Source organism: Sinohyriopsis cumingii, chromosome 4 (assembly GCF_028554795.1).
Source record: "Sinohyriopsis cumingii isolate HCF-2022 chromosome 4, ASM2855479v2, whole genome shotgun sequence".
Taxonomy (NCBI): domain Eukaryota; kingdom Metazoa; phylum Mollusca; class Bivalvia; order Unionida; family Unionidae; genus Sinohyriopsis; species Sinohyriopsis cumingii.
This window is the reverse complement of record NC_142964.1, coordinates 143,998,483-144,023,359: the sequence shown is the minus strand read 5'-3', so window position 1 is coordinate 144,023,359 and position 24,877 is coordinate 143,998,483. Positions and strand designations below refer to the sequence as shown.

At 36.6% G+C, this 24,877-nt stretch overlaps 1 protein-coding gene across 5 annotated transcripts in view; it reads left to right on the top strand.

The window, feature by feature from the left end:
• Window positions 1-24,877, top strand: part of LOC149802245 (uncharacterized) — a 92,515-nt gene that overhangs the window by 34,530 nt on the left and 33,108 nt on the right. For all 5 annotated transcript variants that reach the window (XR_016420798.1, XM_089956669.1, XM_089956668.1 and 2 more), the window contains 6 exons: window positions 10,961-11,113; window positions 14,849-14,989; window positions 16,355-16,491; window positions 23,610-23,864; window positions 24,121-24,245; window positions 24,500-24,724. Coding sequence is in view for 4 of the 5 variants with exons in the window: in XM_089956669.1 (XP_089812795.1) it covers window positions 10,961-11,113; window positions 14,849-14,989; window positions 16,355-16,491; window positions 23,610-23,864; window positions 24,121-24,245; window positions 24,500-24,724 (1,036 nt within the window). In the remaining variant the exon portion in view is untranslated. The remainder of the gene's footprint in view (window positions 1-10,960; window positions 11,114-14,848; window positions 14,990-16,354; window positions 16,492-23,609; window positions 23,865-24,120; window positions 24,246-24,499; window positions 24,725-24,877) is intronic.

The following is a 24,877-nucleotide window of genomic DNA, read 5'->3' as shown; positions in this document are numbered from 1 at the left end:
GTGTCAAAGTTAAATATTCCAATTTGGTATTCGACACTTCCGACGCAGACGTTAATGGATCCACCGATATGCGGTCCTGAATCAATTAATGTCCTTGATGCAATTTCAAAATCATCCGACCCGTATCATAGGATCGTATTTAAATACGCCGTAGATAAATATCATGGTTGATATTTACGGTAGATTTATCTACAGGAAGAAGGAAGCAGAAGTGACTGACGTCGATCTATCAAAATTCGCAACCAGGGATGATATTAACAATCTTCTATCGCTGTCAGAAGTGGATCCTGGCGAAGTTGCTATTTTTCAGAGCCGCGAAGGGAGATTACAAACAAGCAACGTCAAAATAACTGATATAATCAAGCGAGACGAATATAACGATCGCATTAATCAATTTACTAGCCTGTCAGATTCGGTATCAAAATCCATCGCTGATATCGCCGATATTATAGCGAAGTTGCCACTGAAGGCCAATATCGCTGATGTGGAAAAAAAAGACAACGAGCTATCAGCAACGTTGCTTCTGAAGGCCGATAAAACATTATACGACGATCTTCAGGACAGATTGACAAAGAGACTTAACAGGCTAAATAACGATCTTAAAAAACTCGACGATACCCTAACTAAATTTAGCAAAAAAATTGACGAGGACATAAAAACATCTATTGATAATATCTCCACCACCGCAAACGAGCTTGCAAAGAAAAAAGCCGATCAAGCATCGCACAATGATCTCAACGAGAGAGTAAGAAAAATCAACGAGGATATTACTAATATTCTCGCCGATATTACCGAAATAAATATCGTAATGAGTCAGAAAAGCGATAAAACATCATACGATGATCTCAGCGAGAAAACGAAAAAAATCAACGAGAATATTGCCAAAAATAACGATGAAATTAACGTGGTGCGTGAATTGGCGCGTCAAAAAGTCGATACATCTGTGTACGACGGAGAAATTCGAGATTTGAACACGAAACTTCTCGACGCAACAACAAAAATTAGCGATATTAACACAAAAATATCGTCAATGAATCTTGGAATATTAGCGCGCATTTCGATACCATCCGAGATAGAAACAAAAAATCTTCCCTGCAATGTACCATTTGTGGTAAAAATACAAGATATTGAGTGGACACCTGAGAATAACACATTTAGCTTTACCTCGCCAATTACTGGCGTATATCGAGTATATATTATCTCCTTGATGACAAAATTCAATGTAACAATAGACGATGGTTATGATTTTCGTGAATATTATCCTGGGTTTTTTGTTATGACCATATTTAAAAATAAAACGAAAACTTTTAGGCTAGAACCACCAACTAGAACCGTGATGATGGCCGATTGTCAAGTAATTTTCGAATATTTATCCGGAATACACGCAATTGGTTAGATAACCTAACTAATAAATGACTGCATCGGACTACCGATACAATCAGGCGCGTTTATGGCAGGATTCGCTAAAAAAGCTCCTCGACGAGTATCGGGTAAAAATAAAAAAATATCAACGCAGATTAATTGCCATCGATGTTGCTGTGTACGCGGTAAGTGCAATAATCGCCGGTGCGGGAATAATCTTATCCGCGGTAACAACAATCGCGCCGATCATAGCAACGATAATAATCTCGTCGACAACGACAATCGCCGGTGTTCTCAATATTATCGCAAAAAAAATATCCTCATGCACAAATGAAAAATTGTCCCTATACACGAGTAAACTATCCCAGGTCAACGAGGCGTATTCGAAATTATCATCGCTGCTTTCTGAGAGTCTCAACGACGGCGTTATATCCGATCTCGAATTTTCCGTGATGGTAAATATCTATTCTGAGATTCAACAAATGAATATCAATAATGTCGGAACTAACTCAAATCGTGACAAACACGACACCACCGATAACAACGCTGATATCGGCAAGCTCAACCAGGCCAGAATTTAGTATCGATTTTCCAATACCAATTAGCGTCAAGGAAATTGCGCTGTCACAGTTACGCGTCTATAACAGCTGGCCCAATGTTAGGTCGAAATCATTCGGTAGATTATCGTCGAATAATTCGCTTGTTTTTGCCAATAAAAACCGCCCCGATGGAACTCCCGATTGGATCGTCGTTGGCATACCAACAGGCAGTTACGAAATTGAGCAACTAGATAAGGAATTTACCAGTAGGATATCAAATATAACCGGCGATGCTAATCCAGGAATAAAAATATTAGCACACGAACCAACGCTGTCATCGATAATCGAGGTAAAATCGCCATATATCGTCGATATTTACCAATCATCGATTAGGACAGTGCTAGGTTGGCCTGAAAACCCACCTCTGGAAAAACCAGAAAAATCTGATTTTATTATTCCAGGTTGGCACGAAGAAGCTCCTCCAGAGCCACCGGAGCCAAAAAAATCAGATTTTACCACCGACGAAGGATGGTACGGAGATATCAGACATAAACCTATAATCCACAGCGCGATATCCGCGGCCGGTATTGCCGGATATGCAATTTTCACTCTGAGTTACCGCGCGAAGATTGGACAGTTTGTTGTTAAGTTTATTTCCGTCAATATGGTCGATTACCAAATTATTCTTGATGGGTCCGTGAAAACACTCGAACACAAATCTATGAAGGGTATAATTTGTGTATCTTCCTTTTCTACCCCCGCTGAAGGTACATATCAAATAACCCGAATTGCCAACTCTACCAACATGTTTCTTCGTTTTGATATGTCTGACAACACCATCCGATGACGCCTCGTATCCCTCGATCGTTGGATGAGATTTAAACTCGCATGTCATTGTTGTTTCTGGAATCACTGATTTCAAGTTCATTATATAATAATTATATGTCTAAATCGTTATTTGCCTTGAATCGATTAATATAATCTTCTTCACATGTTATCACCGACGAGGATCTTTTTTCATAATATCGCCGCAATTCCCGATAATTCTTTCCTCCGCAGGCCAAACACAACCGAGTTTTTCCTCGCGTGCCAACTTGACAAACTAAACATCGCTGTGGTCCTTTACTGCCACGTCGAATCGCATGTATATGAGCGCCGCAATAATCGCCTCTGCAGGATTTGTCACAGAATTTTGTTGAGCCGATTAATATCCACTTGCATTGATTCATTATAATTTAAACATTTGTCTAAAATATAATCATGGATGTATTTGATCTTGATGAGGCAGAATATATTATACCTGAGGCTGATCTGGCGAAGAAAGAATTTTTCGATGACGGAGCCGTTCACACTTGGTCGACATGGAAAACAAATTCCATCGATGCCACGATGAACCTGGAGCGAGCTAAGAAAATAATCGAGTACATAAAAACCGAACACAAAGAAGAGAGATTTATCTTTGGAATAAAATTTATCGCACAAATGCCCGACGATACTTGGATTATTCGCGATAAACGAGATCCAGTGCGTGGCGGTAAGAAAAACGTTATTCTCGATAAGACTTCTAAGCCCGGATTGTTATTGGGAATCGATGGTCCTTATTATGCTAGGGCATATCCATCTAGTGCAGTTGTTTATGGAATTTATCGGCTAAATAATAATCCGGATGTGAAAAATCTACCTGCGATGAAAGAATCGCCGAAGATAAATTGCGTGGCTGAGCGTGTTATCGAACATATGAAAAACGCTCGACGTGGATCTGGTTTGACTCAATTGAGGCTAGATAAAATTAACGCGTGGGCGAAGACTGTCGCTGATGGTGCATCGGTGGACGATGTAGCTGCGTTGAGTAAAAAACTTAAATTTCCAATTACCGTGAAAACGTTATCGGGAGAAATATTATACTCGTCGCCGTATAGATCCCGAGGAGCACCAATCGAGATTGTCGATCATAATTCACATGCGTGGTCGCAGTCGGTAATGATATTTCCGCGGGATCGTATTGTTAAATTTTATCCCGTGGAATTTTCCACGGCGGATGTTGAGAATAATAATTCCGATGCTATGTTCAGATTTATCAAAAAATTAAGCGCATCTGATCCAATATCGATATGGTTATTTTCGAGTGAAGAAAAATACGATCAATTTATTCTACCATGCGGTGATATTTACAGGGACGAAATATTACACGAGTCGATGAAAAATCTCGCGGTGAAATATTCGTCGAATCCCGACCAGTTGCTAACGAATTGCTTTACAGTTCCGTCTGTGGCCGCTCATGCCGCTAGAGAAAAAAACTCATGGAAGCCTACGAGGAATGAATATCTCGCTGATATTCAACTTAGTTGTATCGAATACGGCCATGGCGGATTGTGGAATACCAAGTACGATTTCGAAGATATGATTTCCGTTGACATGAGCGCGTGTTATCCTGGAAGTTTCCTTGGATATGGCGATTGTGCAGATTATTTTGCTAAATTCGGCCATCCTACCAGCGAAATGACAAGAGTAGCGATTAACGGACCATTGCCTGATTTTGTCATGACGGGATTCGCTTGTGTCACGTCATTCGAGTTTGCTGAAAATTTACATAAAATTTGCTATATTTGGTTCGGCAGGCATTTATCTCAGCGCCGTTGGGTTCCTACGGTGTTATTGAGATATATGCTAGATTCTTCGATGTTAGTATCGTTGACGGTGAGCGAGGCGATTATATCCTACAGAAAACAGACCGATGTGTGGCTGCCGACAGACTGTGACAACGCGAAAGATATAGGAAGAAAAATAATTGGCAAATTTACTCAAGGTGGATCTGTTGATCACAAGCACAGGCACGCTAGATTATTTATCAACGACGCCGAGATGGATTTTATAATCGCCGATACGGTATCACGAGGAATATTTTGTAATAGAGAGAATATTATGATTGATGGAGCAAAGTTAGGTACCGTGATTAGCTACCTTGACGGAGAATCAGCGCAATATACGCATTTACGATCATCGATGCTCGCTTATGTTAGTATAAATTTGCTCTCGATGATAAACAAATTTTCTGATATCGCGGTAAGAGTCGCAACAGATTCGTTTTATATCGATAAAAAATACCAAGATAGCTGAAAAATTTAATCACCGATGGTAGCTCCTGGGGGACGTGGAGAATAAAAAACGAGGATATTCTAGATTATTGCGAAGACACTGATATTGAAGATCGCGATGAATTTCACCAAGGTAAATTTGGAGAATCTTCGATTCTGGAATCTTCGATAGCCGCATCTGCATTTGACCCAATTTCACGCAGCAAATTCGTCTACCTAAATGGTCCTGGTGGTAGCGGTAAAACAACGCGAGTAATAAATTTATTTACGAACTCCGATATGATTGTATTGACTCCGACACATAGATTAGCGCGAGAAATAAAGCAGCGTGGCGTTAATTCGTGCACGTATCACAGTTATTTCAAATACAGCGGTGGATCATGGGACTCGGTGCGTATGGGCGATAAATATATCAACAAGATCATTATATTTGATGAGATTTGCACAGTGAATTTAGATATTTTAAAATCGATCTTGACTTGGTTGGAAGGGAAAAATACCGCTGTGATAATGTGCGGCGATCACGGCCAACCTAATCCTATTGATGGCGAATCGCCTCACGAATGGCTCAGAAACTTCGTTGATTATTACGAGGAAATCGACGCTGATTATAGATCGACGGATACTTTACTAACAGAATTCAAAAAATTGATTCGATTACAGCCGAATAAGATTCAATGTGACGTCATGAGGAAAATAATCGACGAGACTCCGATGAGCGATTTTCTAAATTTGTGGCGTCCCAATCATTTGATCGTCGCTAGTAGAAAAATTGTTCGTGATATTATTCAGGAAATGTTATTCAAGCTGCATTGCGAGAAATTTCCCACGTTGCAGGTACCGTTATGCTACAGGCCCACTGATACTCGACGACAAAATATTAATATTATTTTGCCATGTGGGAAGGAAAAGATTTTGGTCCTAAATGATATTATCTTTGTTGATATTAGTCTCGTTAATGACGCGATAAATGCAGAAAAATCACCGTGGAAATTAGGCTACGCAACAACGATACACTCATCGCAGGGATTGACCGTAGATGGCCAAGTTTGGATCGTCGATGATAGAATTTCTTGGTCAAATTTGGTATATTTGGCCGTGTCGAGAGTAAGAAAATTATCTCAACTAGGACGAATTCGAGTAAATTATCTTAGTGACGCTGGCGGTAGTTGAGTATCTTCTGGTACTATTTGTAATTCTTCCTTGGTAAATCCGCGTTGAGGCGCTAACGAATCTAGGATATAAATAGCTGGTCTTCCTGACGATCTTGTTACAGCGGATATTTTGTGTGTTGTAACGCTCCAGGTTGGGTCGGTTGCTCTTTTTCTTCCTCCTTCAGCCTCGCCTTCTTTATATAAATATCTGACTGTGACGCTACCTAGTACAGGTTGAATTGTGGAATCTCGCTTTAGGGGTATATTCGATTTTGTAATTGCAATTGCGGGTTTCATTGCTATTGTTCGAGTTGTCTCGTTATTTAACGCGTTGATTACATGAGGCAATCTTGATACCCAATCGTGAGATCGATTATTCTGAATAAATTCACGCGCGTATTGGTATCCGAATAATCGTTCTGCAAGCGTTTTATTGAATCTTTCGACGATAGCTTGATTGTGATGAACACCTACAATACCGCGACGGATTTTGACATTATTCTTTTTCATCAATGAAGTAACCGCACCAAGAAATTCTCGACCCGGATCAACCTGGAGAAGATTCGGCCATGTTAACGGGGATCGTGAATAAATTTCGTTAAATGCCTTGGCAATTTCCGTTGCTGTTTTATTCGATAACGGCTCTGCTTCTTTATACCTACTAGCGATATCAACGATTGTCAGAACATATTTGTACGTGACGCCGTCAACGGTATCGTGAGGAAGAAACATAAGATCCGCTTGATGGACCTCATTAGGGACACTGACAGTGAAACTTGCGTATGGTATTTTCTTAGGCGGAGGAAGATATATTTGCCAAATTGCCTGTTTCGATAGCCACGATTCAGCGACGGATTGTTTTACTTTAGCGGCCTTGGCAAGTTTGGCAATCGCTGATTTTCCTCGCCAAAATCCTCGCGGAGAATAATATATCTGCTCCATATTATTTACCAGCGCCGAGTACTAATTTACCTTTCATCGCGCCTTTTACCAGCCAGGTTGCTAATTTCTCTTTGAAACTTTTATTAGGAATCGCGTCTAATGCGTGAATTAGCTTGATATCAGCGAGATGCCTTTGTTGTAAATCTCCGCTGCGATACGCGAGATCGTGGTAGTAACAAGCTTTATCGATAGCGTTTACCGGATTTTCACCCTGAAATGGTTGGTTATCATCGTCGAGTCTGATATCGAGCCTTGTTCCGGGTCCACAATAATTATATCCAGGTAGATGCTTTTCTCCGGGATATTTTGCCCAGGGCGTTCCAGGTAGATTTGTCAAGGAGGCGGCAATGTCTCCTCCGGTTCTTCTAGTTTTTTTTTTACAAATCTGAACTTGCGTGTCTTGCAAACTTCGCATTCTCCTGCAATTGCGTTCCTGTTGTTGCGTGTAACGATTTCGGTTGGATTTATTGTAGCTGTGTGTGTGCGACACTTAACACAATATAGATCCATGTATTTTAGTAACATGAATGTAATTGATTTTTCAGCCACGAAACGACGCGAGCAAGTGAAACATCATGCGGTATTACCGAATTCGATTAGAATGATAATAATTGGTCCATCTGGATCTGGTAAGACACAATTGTTACTGAATTTGATCATGCGATGGCTAAAATGGGACAAATTGTATTTGGTTGCACCATCCGTTGACGATCAACGATGTTATCAAGTGTTAAAAGAATTTAGTGACAATACCGATGAGGGCACAATCGAATTCATCACAGACATCAATGAAGCTCCATCCGTGGAGAATTTGGACGGTGATGTTAATAATCTTGTTGTATTCGACGATGTTATGCTGGACAAGCAGACCAATCCGGCTAGGATATTCTCGCGTGGCAGACACAAGAACACCGATGTTATTTACGTAACATCACGATAAATCTTCACGATCCACGCAGTCGGTATCGAATTGGTCTTGATCAAATTTATTCATGAAAAAGCAGCCCCAGGTTGCAACAAAAAAATTCCCTGATTTTTATTTTCCTGTCCTGGACGCTATATTTACTAACACACACGGCGCGACCACCCGATGCACTCGGTCTGAAATGCACGAAAATTAGCTCCCGTAGAAGGCTTTATTTTTTAATTCTGAGGCTTCTACAGAGAAAGTTCGCATAGGAAGGTTTATTTTGGCTGGACGCACTGGTCTGTTCAACTTCCCTGCTGCTCTGGACAATTATATCTCGACTGTGTGTATCGCCCTTAGAATTCCACAGAGAGTTAAATATATTTTCTTTAAACTCTTTGATAGTTGTTGGTATTTGAAGCAGGAGCAAACCAAGATAGGTAAGATCAATTTAGGTAAGACAAACTATTTTATTACAGTTATCTTTCCTAAGATTGATAACACGGAAATAAGGTAAATCTGCCACTGAAGACATGGAAAGTCAAGGGAAGCTGCTTGCAAGAACAAAATATTTAAATTAATTTAAAGACATATGTATTATAAGACCGCCTAAGACAGTGGTGGAGGCTATTATCATGGATATTGAAGAGATCAGGGAATCACGGGATCACGGTTTCAGGGAATCACGGGATCACGGTACCAGGGAATCACGGTATCAGGTAATCATGACAATGTATCTTAAGCTAGTTCGTCTCTCGGCTGGTTGTACGTCGGAATCGTAATCCAAGAAACGCGAGTTCAGTACTCGCCCGAGTCGGTCTGGGTCGAATGCCTCTTTGCATCGTTTGGAAAATCACCTAGCTCTCATTTACTAGGCAACATAGGTCCGATCATATGTTTAAAGTGCATTTAATAGCCAACCAAAAGCCATCTAAAATTTAGGAAGAATGCTCTTGAAATTATTCGACCTAACATCAGGTAGTGTAGTTTACGGATGTTCAAAGCTGTTTCAGGTTTCCCCATCACCGTAAAATAATAAATATAGTTTATAAAACGATGTGATTATCTTATATATTTTAAAGATTCTTTCGCATTTAGTATGTGTACAATATGCTTATTTCATTATCTTGGCAAACAAGATCTCCATAAGTACTATCCATGAACTTTTGGATCAAACCGTATGGTGACAATCTCCTACCACTCAATGATTTATATATATATATATATATATATATATATATATATATATATATATATATATATATATATATATATATATATATAATTTGATAATGGATACATGATTAAAGTTTCAGAGAACATTACGACATATGAAAATCATGTGAATTACACAGCCACAGCGTATAACATTGGTTAAATATTATATATACATATTTTCCATTACAAGCGAATGGAAAAAATATGAATATAAAATAATAACTTCAGAGAAATTGCATCTATGTGCATGGCAGTTACAAATTTATCTTATCAGCTTCAGAGGCTAGCAGGGAATATCTTTGTCAGTATGATATAAATTGACTATGCCCAATTAACTACCGACTGATGCCAAATATATTTGCTTCAATTTGTTAAAACCTAACTATGCAGAACATATTTTGATTGTCATTTAAAACGTAAATATTCAAATTGTTAAAAAATATACAGCACTTACTTTTAGTTTTCAAAAAATTATATATAAAGCTGTAAGGCCTTGTCTACAAAATATAGTTAGATTCTACCTTTTCACTGTATTGTGGGGTAAAATCTTTCATTGTAATATGTTTGTTTATTGTCAAATATGTTTTGTGTTCCATTTAATTATCTCTTCTGCCTATTTTTGGGGCGCCCATTTTAATGCGGTTACGTGGTACGTTCTTGTACGGGCTTAAAATAATCCTATCAAAACACGGTTAGTCTTTTACCATCAAATGTTGTCTATAGGGTTTCTCGGCTAGGAAGATTTATCCACTTACATTCAGTATAAAACTGTTGTCATTTAAGTCTTATCTTGTCACTTTCTGGAATCGAATCTGATGAGATATGATATTTCAAAGGGAAGAGCTTTTCAAGAGACCTACCTTTGTGTGCTGACAAGAGTCCAGGTTCACTGAACATGTATGTGAAAATAAAGTTAGAATTTGACAGATTTTATTAAAATGTTTACACTGTTTTAATTTTATTTAATTTGCATCGAGTATTATTACTTAATACAAACTTTTTGCCCGATAATGTATTTATTTCAATATCATTACCTAACGCAGTATTAGTTTATGTAAGTGAATATATTTATGCTGTATCCATACACGTACGCTTACTCGTATCCATGTATGTATGTATGTATGTATGTATGTATGTGTGGATGTATGTATGTATGATTGTATGTATTATGTATGTGTGGATGTATGTATGTATGTATGTATGTATGTATGTATGTATGTATGTATGTATGTATGTATGTATGCATGTGTGGATGTATGGATGTATGTATGTATGTATGTATGTATGTATGTATGTATGTATGTATGTGTGGATGTATGTATGTATGTATGTATGTGTGGATGTATGTATGTATGTATGTATGTATGTATGTATGTATGTATGTATGTATGTATGTATGCATGTGTGGATGTATGTATGTATGTATGTATGTATGTATGTATGTATGTATGTGTGGATGTATGTATGTATGTGTGGATGTATGTATGTATGTATGTATGTATGTATGCATGTGTGGATGTATGTATGTATATATGTATGTATGTATGTATGTATGTATGTGTGGATGGATGGATGGATGGATGCATGCATGCATGCATGCATGTATGCCTGTGTGTATATGTCTAATGATGTACCATTTGATGGCTCCGTAAAGGAAAGACGAAGGAACAGGAAAAAATGCAAACTGGTAAATAAATATGTGGAGATGAGCCAATGTAAACTTTACGCACACTTTATTTTTAGATTCCCAAGAGTTCCTGAAATCATTTAGGGACCTTGTACAAACCTGTATGCCTCTACAACTCCAAAAGAGCATAGTGACAAGTCAGACTTGCAAGACTCCCTCCTTACTTGTTCATATCATGAGAAAAATGAAGGATAACGTCGTCGGCGGAGGTACGGTTCCAACATGTCATAATGAATACAGAGGTTATTTGTTTGTTCCGATGATTATGCTCTGTTATGTTTTGCGCACTTGCGCACAAAAAGAATTCCACTTCAGATGAATATATCCTTGTGGATAGAGGTCGCGGGTTCGAACCCCTGCCGAGTCATACCTAAGACATATAAAAATTGTACCAGCAGCTGCCTCGCTTGGCGCTCAGCAATAAGAGACTAATGCTAGTACTGGTCGGCCCGGTGTCTGGAAGGTATGACTGGGTGGGACATGATGCTACATGTCTGCAGCATGAAGCCCCAGCACTAGACATCACTATGAACTGTCAAACTGCAGACATCGTAGAGATATGACTGAAATTATTGTTTAAAGCTACGTTAAAAATCCAAATCACACACACACACACACACACACACATACACACACACACACATGGATAGAAAATAATTGATAGTTCCACAATAACAAGATATTAATAGCAATGATTATTTATTTTTAAAAAGGTGGTCTATCGATGTTTTACTCTCTCTGTCTCTTTCTGTCTTCTCTGTCTGTCTGTCTGTCTGTTTCTCTCTCTCTCTCTCTCTCTCTCTCTCTCTCTCTCTCTCTCTCTCTATATATATATATATATATATATATATATATATATATATATATATATATATATATATATATATTTTTATTTTTTCAACACATGCATACACTTAAATAAAATTAATTAATCAGCAAAAGTGAACGTAGATTATAATAGGTGTGATATAATATGAACTTTTATAAACGGTTGGCTGAACATATTTCCACTGCACTTCAATGAATACAATAATGGGTTCACTTGATTTACTTCGACCATATTTCATTTTTTTCCTCATTATTATTCTCCTTGTATGTACTTGCTTAGTGTGTCTCTGTGTGTCTGTCTACTTGACTGTTTGTTTGTCTCTTCAAAACTATATCCTTGCCTAATTGTTCACATGTATTCTCGTGTGGGTACGTCTGCCGTTCAGTAACTCATTTTCCCACTTTGCTAAATAAGGCAATGAAGATGTGTACTAAAGATGTGTACAATGAGGGAAAAATGTCACATTCATGGAAAACAAAGAAAGAAAATACCATAGTGTATTGTCTAAAAGCAGCGCACTGAACTAAACATTTAGTAATTAAAATGTACGCGCAGAAGTTGAACAAGAGAATTAGGGAGATTCGTACTACAATGTTGCAATCCATTTTCTTGTGGATAGTGTTATACCTCGTTACAAATGCCCTTTTAGTAAATACATTTCGGTAGACAATTTACTTCACAGAAATCGATAAATATACTCCCTTCATCTGAATAGTATTAAACAATTGAATTTGGTTTGGTTTTATTGGTTTTATGTAGTTTAACTCCATCTTTCAGTACGTTGTGGCCATTATATTTGCTGGAGGAGGAGTTTAGGAAGACCCCGGAAAGCTCCTAGCAAGTTTTCTCACATACCTACGCTGGTCGAGCTGAGACTAATTCACCCAAACAGAGATTATATCTGTGAGTGTGCTGAAAAGCGAAGCACCTTAGACCAGTCGGCCTTCCTGAGTCCCATTAAACAGGCTTTTAAATTTTATGTTGTTACCTAGTCACTTCAGAAAGGCCATCAACGTGTCCTTTCGGTGAATGTGAAACGATCACTGTGATTGAACAGAATCAGTTGGATGTTCAGTAAATTTAATGATACGTATATATGTATATGTCATAGGATCGTCACAATGTATATAAACTGAAGCGTTTTAACCATCTTTATTGTTACCTTCCATGTTTTTCGCTGTTTTATTTAAAGCACAATTTCGCCATAACCTCAACTCAAAATACAAAAATTGATTGACAATCAATACAGATCATGCTTGTATTTTAAACATGCAGAATGTATCTAACTAAAGTAAGATTTTATTCACGCATTTTCGTAAGTAATATATGTACACTGTATCATTTAATATCAGATACAAAGTATGGTATAGCCTCTTTAAAGAGCCAATATTACAGGTTTTCAGGTCATGTCATTTCTCTTGGCATCGGTATTCTTTCCCATCGTCATCCTCAAAAGGATCATTGGCGTCAATCAGTCCAGTTTGAATGAAAGTTAGAAGACGTTTGTCTGTCTGTCTGGCAGAATGTGATTCATGTTCCGTCACATAATACCTCTTTGTACAAACTCTAGGTATAACATTATCAAGCTTTGTCAACGACGGATTGTCCTATAATGAGGGATTCCGGTTGTTCAACAGTACTCTTGTTATTGTTTAAGGCAATTGTAGACTCAAAACTTCTATGCAATACTGTATGATTCAGTTTTCAACTGTTAGCACATTTACTTTATTTGTCAAACAGTTAAGCTGTTTAATCTAAAGGAACCATATTCAAAACAAAGTTACCAAAGTGGTCTGTATCAAACAAGACTAAGATGTTTGTTGTACACATGTTAGCACATATTTTGTTTAATATTTCTGTTTTGCTTGAACTATTCATGTTGTAAAAGTGTACGTTTGTTTGTGTGTCTATGTCTTCTCTCGATCTCAACATACGGATACTACAGAGCACATCTGTGCTTGCCTCCTTTATAAATAAGTCTCACTTTCCTTGATTCTATTCTGCCTTGCAAGTCGCTACTGTATGGGGCCCACCATTATATATATATATATATATATATATATATATATATATATATATATATATATATATATATATATATATATATATATATATATATATATATTAAAACCAATTTCTTTTATTTTCTTTCACGGGATAATTTATTTTGCTAAACTACTATAGTGGATATAATCATTATTTTTTTCTATGAACCAGAGAGAAGCTTTTATTTCAAGCTATTTGGGGGCCAAAAATGTATTCCCCAAAATACCAATGATCGTCCAGAATACATATTCTAAATAAAAGTAGGTAAACTAGCTATATGGCTTTCGAAATCTACGATCCCTTTATTAAAGACGGGCAAAACAAACTTTCGACAAATGCTAGTATGAAATCTGGACACTCGGACAGACACTAGTATGACATTGGGACACTTGGACAAATATAATGAAATCGGGACACTCCGATAAAAACTAACTTGGACACAGTTATATTATTTGTATTTGCTAGTGAGCGCATTTCTAATTGCAGGGACAAGTTATCACCCATGTCATGATCAACGTGTTTATGGACGTAGTAGTTTCAAACCAATAATACCGATTTATTTCCCTCCTTTGTTCTAATAGTTTTTCACACAACGACAATAGCGTCTCTCCATTATTCGTTTACTGTTATGTTAAAGTATTCCGAGTTTTCTCAGTTTAATTTCTCTGTGGATCTGAAGAGTCTGCTGAACATAGCACACTAATATAGTTAATTTAGTACCGAATCAAGAAAATGCAATCAACAAAACGCGTTACGAATTTAATTTCAAAAACTGAAATGTAGTATAATTTATTTCATAATGAACATCACAAGACCCCAATATTCATTTTTTAATCGCTTAACGACATCCTGATAAATTTTTTTTATAAAGTGTTGAATCAGATTTTACAAATTCACTTGCAATTACCCTGAATCGGATATTATTATTATTATTATTATTATTATTATTATTATTATTATTTCGTGTTCGTACTAATAGTGGTTTACTATATTTTACATCTTTTTACGGGCTCGAAATAGTTATTTCCAGCTAGTGCATCTAGGATTTATGTGTTACATTATTTTGCAGCAAAAACCCTGCTTGATATCATCCTTGATTCACAGCCAAGTCTTAAGACCAAGTCTGGTTACGTTTTTTATCCCCACGAAAACAGTTTGAAGGTTACTTGGTTGGCATACAGAGATCAACTTGGGTGTGACTGGCCTGGAGGTAAAACAATGAACAAAAAGTGCGGCATTTACAAACAACAGCTAACAAATCTACTCTTAAACAAGGTTTAGGTGTATGGTCATTCGACATTTTCTGTTCTATCAGTAATGCACACAGTGAATATTGTTTGCCTTCATCCCATAGATTATAAGTAAGGCGTAGACTGCCTGATTTAGTTTATCTTAAAATAATCTGTTTTCTTCTTGAAATGATGTCCACATTTTCGACTTGCTCGAGTTATATCTGATACTTAGTATGATGTTGGTTGTATTTAACTACAAATTCATTAAATTGTATATAACAGTCAAAGCTGCTTATTGTAGTGCGGTATCTTTTTTTCCCCCCAACATCCCATTTTAAGCACATTTCCTGACTACAGATCAACATTATAACATCCATGTCCACGTGACAGGAAACTAACCAATTACCCATAGAATAATTGAATAACAAAACGATATAGCTCGGAGATGAGACTCTTTGCTTAGGTGGTGCCTCAGAGATGTCAAAAAGGGATAGGATTTGGAAAGTTCTTGCGCTTTGTTATTACGTTGCTGTCTTTTCTATTTCTTTAAACATGGATAAACAGCAAACATTACACAATGAACTATTCAGTTGAGACGATTATTACACACCTGATATTTGCAGATATTTAAAATTGTAAGATGACTGTTTCAGACTTAAAAAGGGTCTTGTAATTTTAGAAACAGAACTTCATAGAAAATTTTACTTAATTACCTCCCTCGTAAAGAAATCGAGAAGAAGAAGAAGCGAAGTAATATATTTCATTAAAATAATTCATGCAGCAGATTTAGAAAACAGTTTTGCAGTTATTGTTGCAAATGACAGGTCGGATTTAATGTATTTATTTCACGTTAGGTTAGTCGTACCAGTTACATAAAGAAGGGTTCTCAGTCTTTATTTACCTAAATGCCAATGCAAGCATTGAAATTAGAGACAAAAGGAACACAAATAAAGTATCATATGCTCCAACGAGTTGTTGAATAACAGCTAACTAATGACAGGAAAGCATAAAGTAACGCAACAATTGCGGCATAACTTGTTTTGGTGAAGGATTTCGTCAAGAACTATAACATTATTTATTTTTTCTTGCCTACTTGATTGTATATTTGCTCTAATCTAGGGGACGTAGATAGCAATAGAAGTCATTTTTCATGATACGAACATGAATATACACTAAACAAATAACTCAACATATCTGTACATAAGGTAGATGTTAGCTCATCGTGTGTGGAATAAAAATTCACATTCCTCCCTCAGTAAGTTTTGTAAAGGGAATATAATCCTGCTGAATAAATAGTGGTGAGTCAGCTGCCCATGAATTATAACAATATCCATTTTATCTAGGTCACGCAGAACACAAAATAGTGATGCTCGATGTTGAAACACGCCCGATTCGCGCAGCCGGGTTTAGCCAAGAAATACAACAGACAGGAACAGTCTTCATGAATTTTAGAGATCATTTAACAAGGGATCAACATGTGGTTGGCATATCTATATATATATATATATATATATATATATATATATATATATATATATATATATATATATATATATATATATATATATAATAGAGATAGATTGATAGATAGTGCATAGTGAAATTTCTAAATCTATATTATACATTCCAATTCCGTTGAAATTGGAATATCTGATTTAACATTACGTGGGATTCCAGTATGCAAGTGGTATTCATATATATATATATATATATATATATATATATATATATATATATATATATATATATATATATATATATATATATATATATATATATATATATATATATATATAGAGAGAGAGAGAGAGAGAGAGAGAGAGAGAGAGAGAGAGAGAGAGAGAGAATTACAATCTACCAAGCATAACGGAAAGTCCTATCCCTGGATTCTACAAAAGAATGCTTGATAATGCTAGAATTGTATCATACAGGTTAGAGAATTTTTAATTCGTACTCTACTTATTGCATTTTATAATCGGATATTGACAGATTAATAAAAAAAATGTAAAATTTTGAAATTTAAAAGATTATAATATATATATATATATATATATATATATATATATATATATATATATATATATATATATATATATATATATATATATATATATATATATATATATATATATATATATATATATATATATATATATATATATATATATATATATATATATATATATATATATATATATATATATATATATATATATATATATATACAAGATGTTTGCTATCGCTTAACCGGCTTGAAGCAGCTGTTCCGTTTTTTAGTGCCGTTTTCACGATATTTGTGCTTGTTGCCTGTATTGGCTGTTAAATTCGTATGTGTTTCTTCATCTCATTGTTTTGCAAATGAGAACAATTAGACTTTTTCTCGGCTGTCTTGCTCCACTGTTTTTGAACAAATCACCATCACGTGATAATCTCCAATCAACCCGTTTATGCTACGATGGACCCTCCTTAATTACTATAAATGATCATTCCTTGGCTCTCCACACTACATTGTCCTCTAGACTAAACGAACTGGGACTACATTCATCATTACCTAAATGTAAACAAAAGCGAAAAAAGAAACGTTGTTTCAAAGCTGGCCGGCGTAGAACAGGAAGAAGAATTCCAGTTATCTCCCTTATTTCGGCTCAACAATTGAAAAAAAGTTCGACCGTTAATTTAGATAACCTAATTCAAATCCCAATTAATTCGTCAACCTTTGTGTCAACTATCCAAGAAATACCTTTACGCATTGCATTATTCAATGCCCATTCAGCAGGACCACCGGAAAAGCGCACAGAAATAGTTAATTTTATCAACGACCAGAATATTGACATCTTTTTCCTGACAGAAACATGGCTAAAAACATCAGGCGATGAGCCCAAGTGTGTGGATCTACCACCCACAGGTTACTCCATCAAGTCGTTCCCCAGTAATTCTCGCGGAGGTGGAGTTGCTGTCATCACAAAGAACTCCATGATAAAAAGTCTTAACCACACAATAACATTCAGTTTCGACCACACATCGTTTGAACTAGTCCAAACGACACTCACACTTGAGCAAAGGTCAGTCCATTTTTTCTGCCTATACCGCCTCCCTCCTAGTAGAAAAAATAAGCTGGCTGACTCTCTCTTTTTGGAGCAGTTTCCGAATCTCCTGGAGTATGGAAATTCGATTGGCCACCTGATTATTCTTGAAGATTTCAACTTTCACTTTGTCTGTCCCAGAAACCCAAATACATCAAAACTCATAGATTCTATTCATGTTTTCAACCTCAAACAATCAGTTAAACAACCCACCCATAAACATGGTCACATTTTAGACTGGATTCTTCATAGACCTGATGATAACATTCTACGTTCCTCCCTGATATCCCATGACCATGCATCAGGTCACTTCTGCATTATATGCCATCTTGACGTATCGGTCCCTAACCCTCCACCTTTATCTGCTACTAAGATAAATCTCCGTATGATAAATAGAACCAAACTAATGCACGACATCCAAGCTAACCTAACACCTTGCTTACCTCCTACCGCAGAACAACTTGATAACTGCCTGCGTTCATTGCTTGACAAACATGCCCCACCTACCAAGTGCAGAGTATCAATTCAAAAGTGTTCTCCATTTTATAGTAGTGTTAGGGACCAGCTTCGCACTGCTAAAAGAGACCGCCGTACAGCTGAGAGGCTTTGGCTTTCCACCAGACTCACTATTCATAAGCAGATCTATGAAGCCGCTAAGAAGAATACCACAAATATAGTCCATGCAGCGAAATCAGCCCACTATACTACTAAGACCATGGAAAGTTCTAGCTGCAAAGAGCTCTTCGAGATTACTAACAAGCTAATGTCAAGGAACAAATCTGCACCACTTCCAACTACCTTCTCTCCAGTCGACCTTCCGGACATGTTTGCAGATTTCTTCCCAGACAAAGTACAAACCATTAGAGATAAGCTTGACACCACAATTTCAATTGACTCGTCTTCACCATACAGTTGGAATACAGAATATTAGCGGCAACCATTAGCAGCATTTGGACCTGTCTCTATGGATTTCGTACGTACAATCCTGATGAAGAATGTAACAAAGTCATGTGAACTTGATCCAATTCCAACATCACTGCTGCTTGAGTGCTTAGATCCAGTATTGCCTTCACTAACTGATGTTATTAATACCTATCTCTCATCCGGGGAATTCCCATCATTTTTCAAAACTGCCATAGTAAAGCCTCTGCTGAAGAAACCAACCCTAGACCATAACGATTTAAAGAACTACCGCCCAGTTTCTAATCTCCCATTCATATAAAAAATCTTAGAAAAGGTTGTTCTATCCCAGCTTGTATCGCATCTAAATTCAAACAGTCTTTTTAGCAATGTACAATCTACATATCGCCCTTGCCACAGTACTGAAAGTACTCTGCTAAAAGTAGTTAATGACATTCTCTTTGCGTTGGATAGCGGAAAGATTACAGTCCTCACCCTCCTTGATTTGTCTGCAGCATTTGACACAATATACCATGATATATTACTTCACCGTCTCCAGCATGTATTTGGCACAGACTTAGTGTGGTTCAAGTCCTACTTGGTCAACAGGACACAAATTGTATCTGTAAATGGAATACACTCCAGCCCAGTTGATCTATGTTGTGGTGTTCCACAGGGGTCTATTCTTAGACCTGTTCTCTTCATTCTGTACACGCAGTCACTCTCAAGTGTCATAGATCATCATCCAGTGTCTCACCAATTGTACGCTGATGACACCCAAATATACAAATCTAGCCAAGTTGATGCTACCATCCAAGGTGTAGAGAGGTGCATTTCTGATGTGAAATCATGGATGACATGTAACAAGCTGCAGATGAATGATGATAAAACCGAGGCCATTCTGATCACAAAGACTTTCTCATTCACATATCTTACCTCAAACAATAAATATCAGCAACACCAACAATAAATTCAAACAATCAGTACGAAACCTAGGTGTTACTCTGGACAGTACTCTCACATTGCACCAAGATGTCATGAACATATGCAAGGCTGCATGTCTTGAGCTGAGACGCATCAGCTCAGTTCGCAAATATCTTTCAGTTGACGCCACTAAAACATTTGTGTGTTCATTAGTACTTTCAAGACTGGCCTATTGTAATTCAATTTTGTCTGGTTCATCTCAATATCTGCTCCAGTAACTTCAAAAAGTTCAAAGCACAGGTGCTCGGATCAAACTTAGAGTACCACGATCAGAGCACACCTCCCCGCTGCTCTGTACCATACACTGGATATCCATTAGATCCAGAATAAAACACAAAATTTGTTCTCTGTGCTACGTTTTACTGTCGGACTCTAGTCCAACATACATATCCGACCTCACCCATGTGTACACACCAGCAAGATACTTACGCTCCTCTTCTGATAATGGTATACTCATTATTCCAAGTATGAAAACAAAGTCGTATGGACGGCGTTCTTTTGCATACCAGGGCCCATCAACGTGGAATGAATTGCCCACAAATACACAGTGATCCCATTCAAGAGTGCTCTCAAAACTCACTTATTTCGACTGCAAGAACAAACTGAAAGACCTAATATAGTTTCCTACCTTAAATATTCTCAGCATGTTTTTTAATGTTTTCTAATTTCATGGTGTTTGTTTTTGTAATCATATCATTATATGTTTTTTATCTTATAGGTGTTGTCTAATGTTGTAAAGCGCTTAGAGCTTCTAAAGATTAGGCGCTATAAAAAGTCCTCATTATTATTATTATAATATATATATATATATATATATATATATATATATATATATATATATATATATATATATATATATATATATATATATATATATATATATATATGTATGTATAATATAATATAATATAAAACACTGAACTAGGACATATTGATTGAGTGAGTGAGTGGTAAATACACCGATTAAAGAATTACAGAACATTTAGAAATAGAAATGATTTAAAAAATAATCAACAAGAATGGTAATTTGTCCCAATTCCGCACTGAAGCAGCCGCGGTAGAAGACAAATCGGCAGAATTTCATGACATGAAGCTAGGCGAAGAAAAAACAATAGCAAAACGTTACAACAGCAGGCACAGCCTCTACAGACTCAACAGTTAATAATCGGCAGCATGCACGCACTGCGGACTGAGTAGAGTACACAAAAGGAAGAGGTTGTCGAAAATATGCAAATAAATGTAAGAAAGGCGGAAAGTGGAACCACTTTTGATGAAGTTCGTGAAATTTGAAAGTTGTGGTGGTAGTCGAGTTAATTCAAGCATAGAAAGGAACATGGGAAAAAAGACCAATCGAGCTTGAAACCAGGTTAAGAAAAACACTGAACTAGAAGAACAAAATTAAACAAGTTTTGATGATGAAATCCTTGAGCAAACTGTTAAGCCCCTACATCAACAAACAGAAAAATATTAAAATCATATATTGGACACAAGCAAAACATTGAAAGTTTGATTAGACTATATTGATGTTAGAGTTGAACCGGACAGTGAAACAGATATCATCATAATCAACAAATGCCATTTAAAAGCATGTAATACACAGTTTAAACAACAAAAAGAAATTGAATACCAGCACAATTAAACTCTAGTGTATGTTCCTCGTCGAAATCCTGAACCAACAATTACAAGAAGCCATGAATGACATCGGGTTTTCAGGGGACACAAGACCATCCAACAATTCACCCTTCAATATCTACACCTTGAAAATTCCGGTAGGGTTTTATTTTAGTGGCCAACATTTGGTGGACACCATTACTTCCAGGTTCGAGTTAGCCTTTGGCAAAGCCCTGAACAGAGTCAAAAAAAGTGTCACCCTGGAGTACCATAAAGTGGCTCGTCGCTTACTGATGAAATTTCAGGATACCCAAACGTTGTCCATCAGTTTTAATCGTGACTTGTTTGATATTTTAGGTGGAGACACAAAAATGACTCCAAAGGCCACACATGCTTAGCAATTCAGACATTTGGGCTCTCAAGGATGTGGATTGCACGTGAATGTGTGCTGCCGTGATATGTGATCATTTCCACTGTCATGAATGCATGCTCATTTACTGTGATGGTAGGCTATATATATATATATATATATATATATATATATATATATATATATATATATATATATATATATATATATATAAGGCTCTCCTAGTGCAGGATTGTGTATCTCCTCTGTCTTCTTGATACTGATAGTACGACCAAAATTGTCACAGCAAGGATTTGTCCCATTTGTTATCGCAGAGTTGTCTGTTGCCTTCCTGCTTGTACAAGTGAATGATGGATGCCTCCTTGTACTCCGCGGGTATAATTCCCTGAGTCCACGTTGCACGGAAGCATTCAGTCAGTTTTTGTGTCACGTGCAAACCTCCAGCTTTGTAGACTTCTGCTAGTAGTGCATCTACTCCATGTGCTTTGCCATTTGACAGGAGATCAATCTGAGTTCAGAGTTTAAGTCAGCACCTTAGGATCACCAAGTGATATGTTGATTTCCACTCACGACAGTCGATCGATAGACCAGTTTAATAATACCTGAGAATAACGTTCTCGGGTTATGTCGCAAAATCTCGAAAATCCAAAGCGGGGCGCTCACTGCTGTGAGAATTGCAAACAATTAAAATGTCATAATGTGATAAGTATACTGATTATAGCATAGAGGATTTATAATATTTAACCGTCAAACAATCTAAACAAACTTAAATCTGCTAACTAACAGCGGACAAACGTCGATGCTATTATCGCGTGCCTACGCCATAATTTGCAGGAAAAAGTACGCATCGCTGTTAAAAATACAATAATGTTAGTTTAAATTAAAATAATAAAATAGTAAAATAATGTTATTTTAAATTAAAATGCCAAAATATAGAATAATGTTTTGTTAATCAAAATACCAAAAGTATAAACTAATGTTATTTTAAATTAAAAGAGCAAAACAACAGAACAATGCTATTGTAAATTAAATTGTTTAGATGATTTTCAAACTTAGGTCCCGGATTTTAAAAAATCGGTATAAGTAGACGTTTTCAGGGTATAAACATACATTAAATCCGTGAGTCAGCAATGAGACTAAGGGAAATTTTACTTTAAATTCAAGTTCAACTGAAAGGTTTTGGGGTGGTGGTGGTGGTGGCAGTTGGGGCTGCTGTGTTTTGAATCTGCATAATAAGTAATTGTCTTTATTCTGATCCCAGATTAAATCTTTTAAACTAAAAACTTCAAAACATATTGTGATAACTATTCTTGATAGTTTTTATTCTTTGTTCCAAAAATCTAAATATATGGTATAATATGCGTGCCATGCTTCGTGTGTGTGTGTGTGTGTGTGTGATGGCAATATCGCCCAGCTATCATGAACCTTTTGTGTTTCTGTGCCGTTAAAGGCCCAGCCGAAAACCAAAGTGCCTAAAATCATCAGACATTATATTGTAATTTATAAATGACTTCGGCTAGAAATTGTCAGTGTTGCATATTCAGATAAAACAAAGAAGGAAAATATATATGTAAGCATGCGTGCATACATGCACGCATACCTACCTACCTACAGACATACATTACTGCTTCCTTGTCTCCTTTTTCATAGGTTCCACCCACTGAGCCATGGTTCTTTGTAACGACGATCGCGTATGAAATGGCAGGAAAGATTAAACTTCTGTTACCGTCAGATGTATGGGAAACCCTGGGAAATTCGGCATGCCTAGCAATATCTAGCTTGTCTGATTCAGCAGAGCTAACTTTTGTACCGATAGCTATTAAGGAAGATCCAAGATTGAAGATTGTAGAATGTCTCCAAATAACCTCCAAACCAGTGATAGAGGAAGAGCAAACAAGACGTTTGGTATATCTTCTTGTAAATAATATCGGTTAACAACATGAACTAAAAATGGATAATAATAGATACACGGAAGATAACCTGTTTATTAGTCATTGTGTACAATGTAGAAATTTTTAAAATTATTTTCCTCGTTAATTTGAGGTATAGTAGATGAATGCATCCAAATTCAGAAATAGAGAAAACGAAAAGGCATTCCTTTTCTTTGATATCGATCGCGTTACTGCATATGTTATGGAATATGGATCTCTTGTATTTCCAGAGAGTGACGGAATATGAAGACAGGTATGAAATACATTTGAAATGGCACGACGGTCTTGGAGAACTTTCGAATTTGAAAGTTGCACGTGGTTCGGATCCGACTGAGTTGCTTATAGGAAGTGGAAGGTAAGTGAATCGTTCAAAATATATCGTGTATGATGATTAATTTCAGAGTAGAACACTACTTGAGAGCACTGAATGTCGAAACAGAACATACAGTTTATTGTTGATTACATTGTGGCGTGTTTGTTGTATAAAACTGAAAGCTGAACATAAATACACGTAAATGCGCATGAATAATAAAGTTCAACGAGTTTTATCCAATCAGCATTAAATTCTAATTCTCATTCTTACAAATATTTTTACAACTTTTTTTGTAGCGATTCATTAACATGCAGAGTCCGTTGTCCATTACTAGAGGTTCAAACTCTGTGGTCCATATCGCATAATTTTTGGAAGATTACAGCCACGAAAGACCTCAGCCTCCATAACAGCCCAATAATCTTGAAGTACAGACGTTTGGATATAGGAAACTATCCCACGGTTACAAAGACCCCTGAGCAGATTCGGAAGATTCTTTCCAGCAAATTTACCTATGAGACAATGTCTGTTTAATTTTTGCATTTGTTTTTTTTTAATTTGTTATCAGATTATAAAATGTATACTTATTTAGAATTGCTTGAGTTTAACTAAATAAGCTTGATTTGAAGCTTAAATTGATGCTTTTTGGTACAATCTTTTTCCTTATTGGTGACATC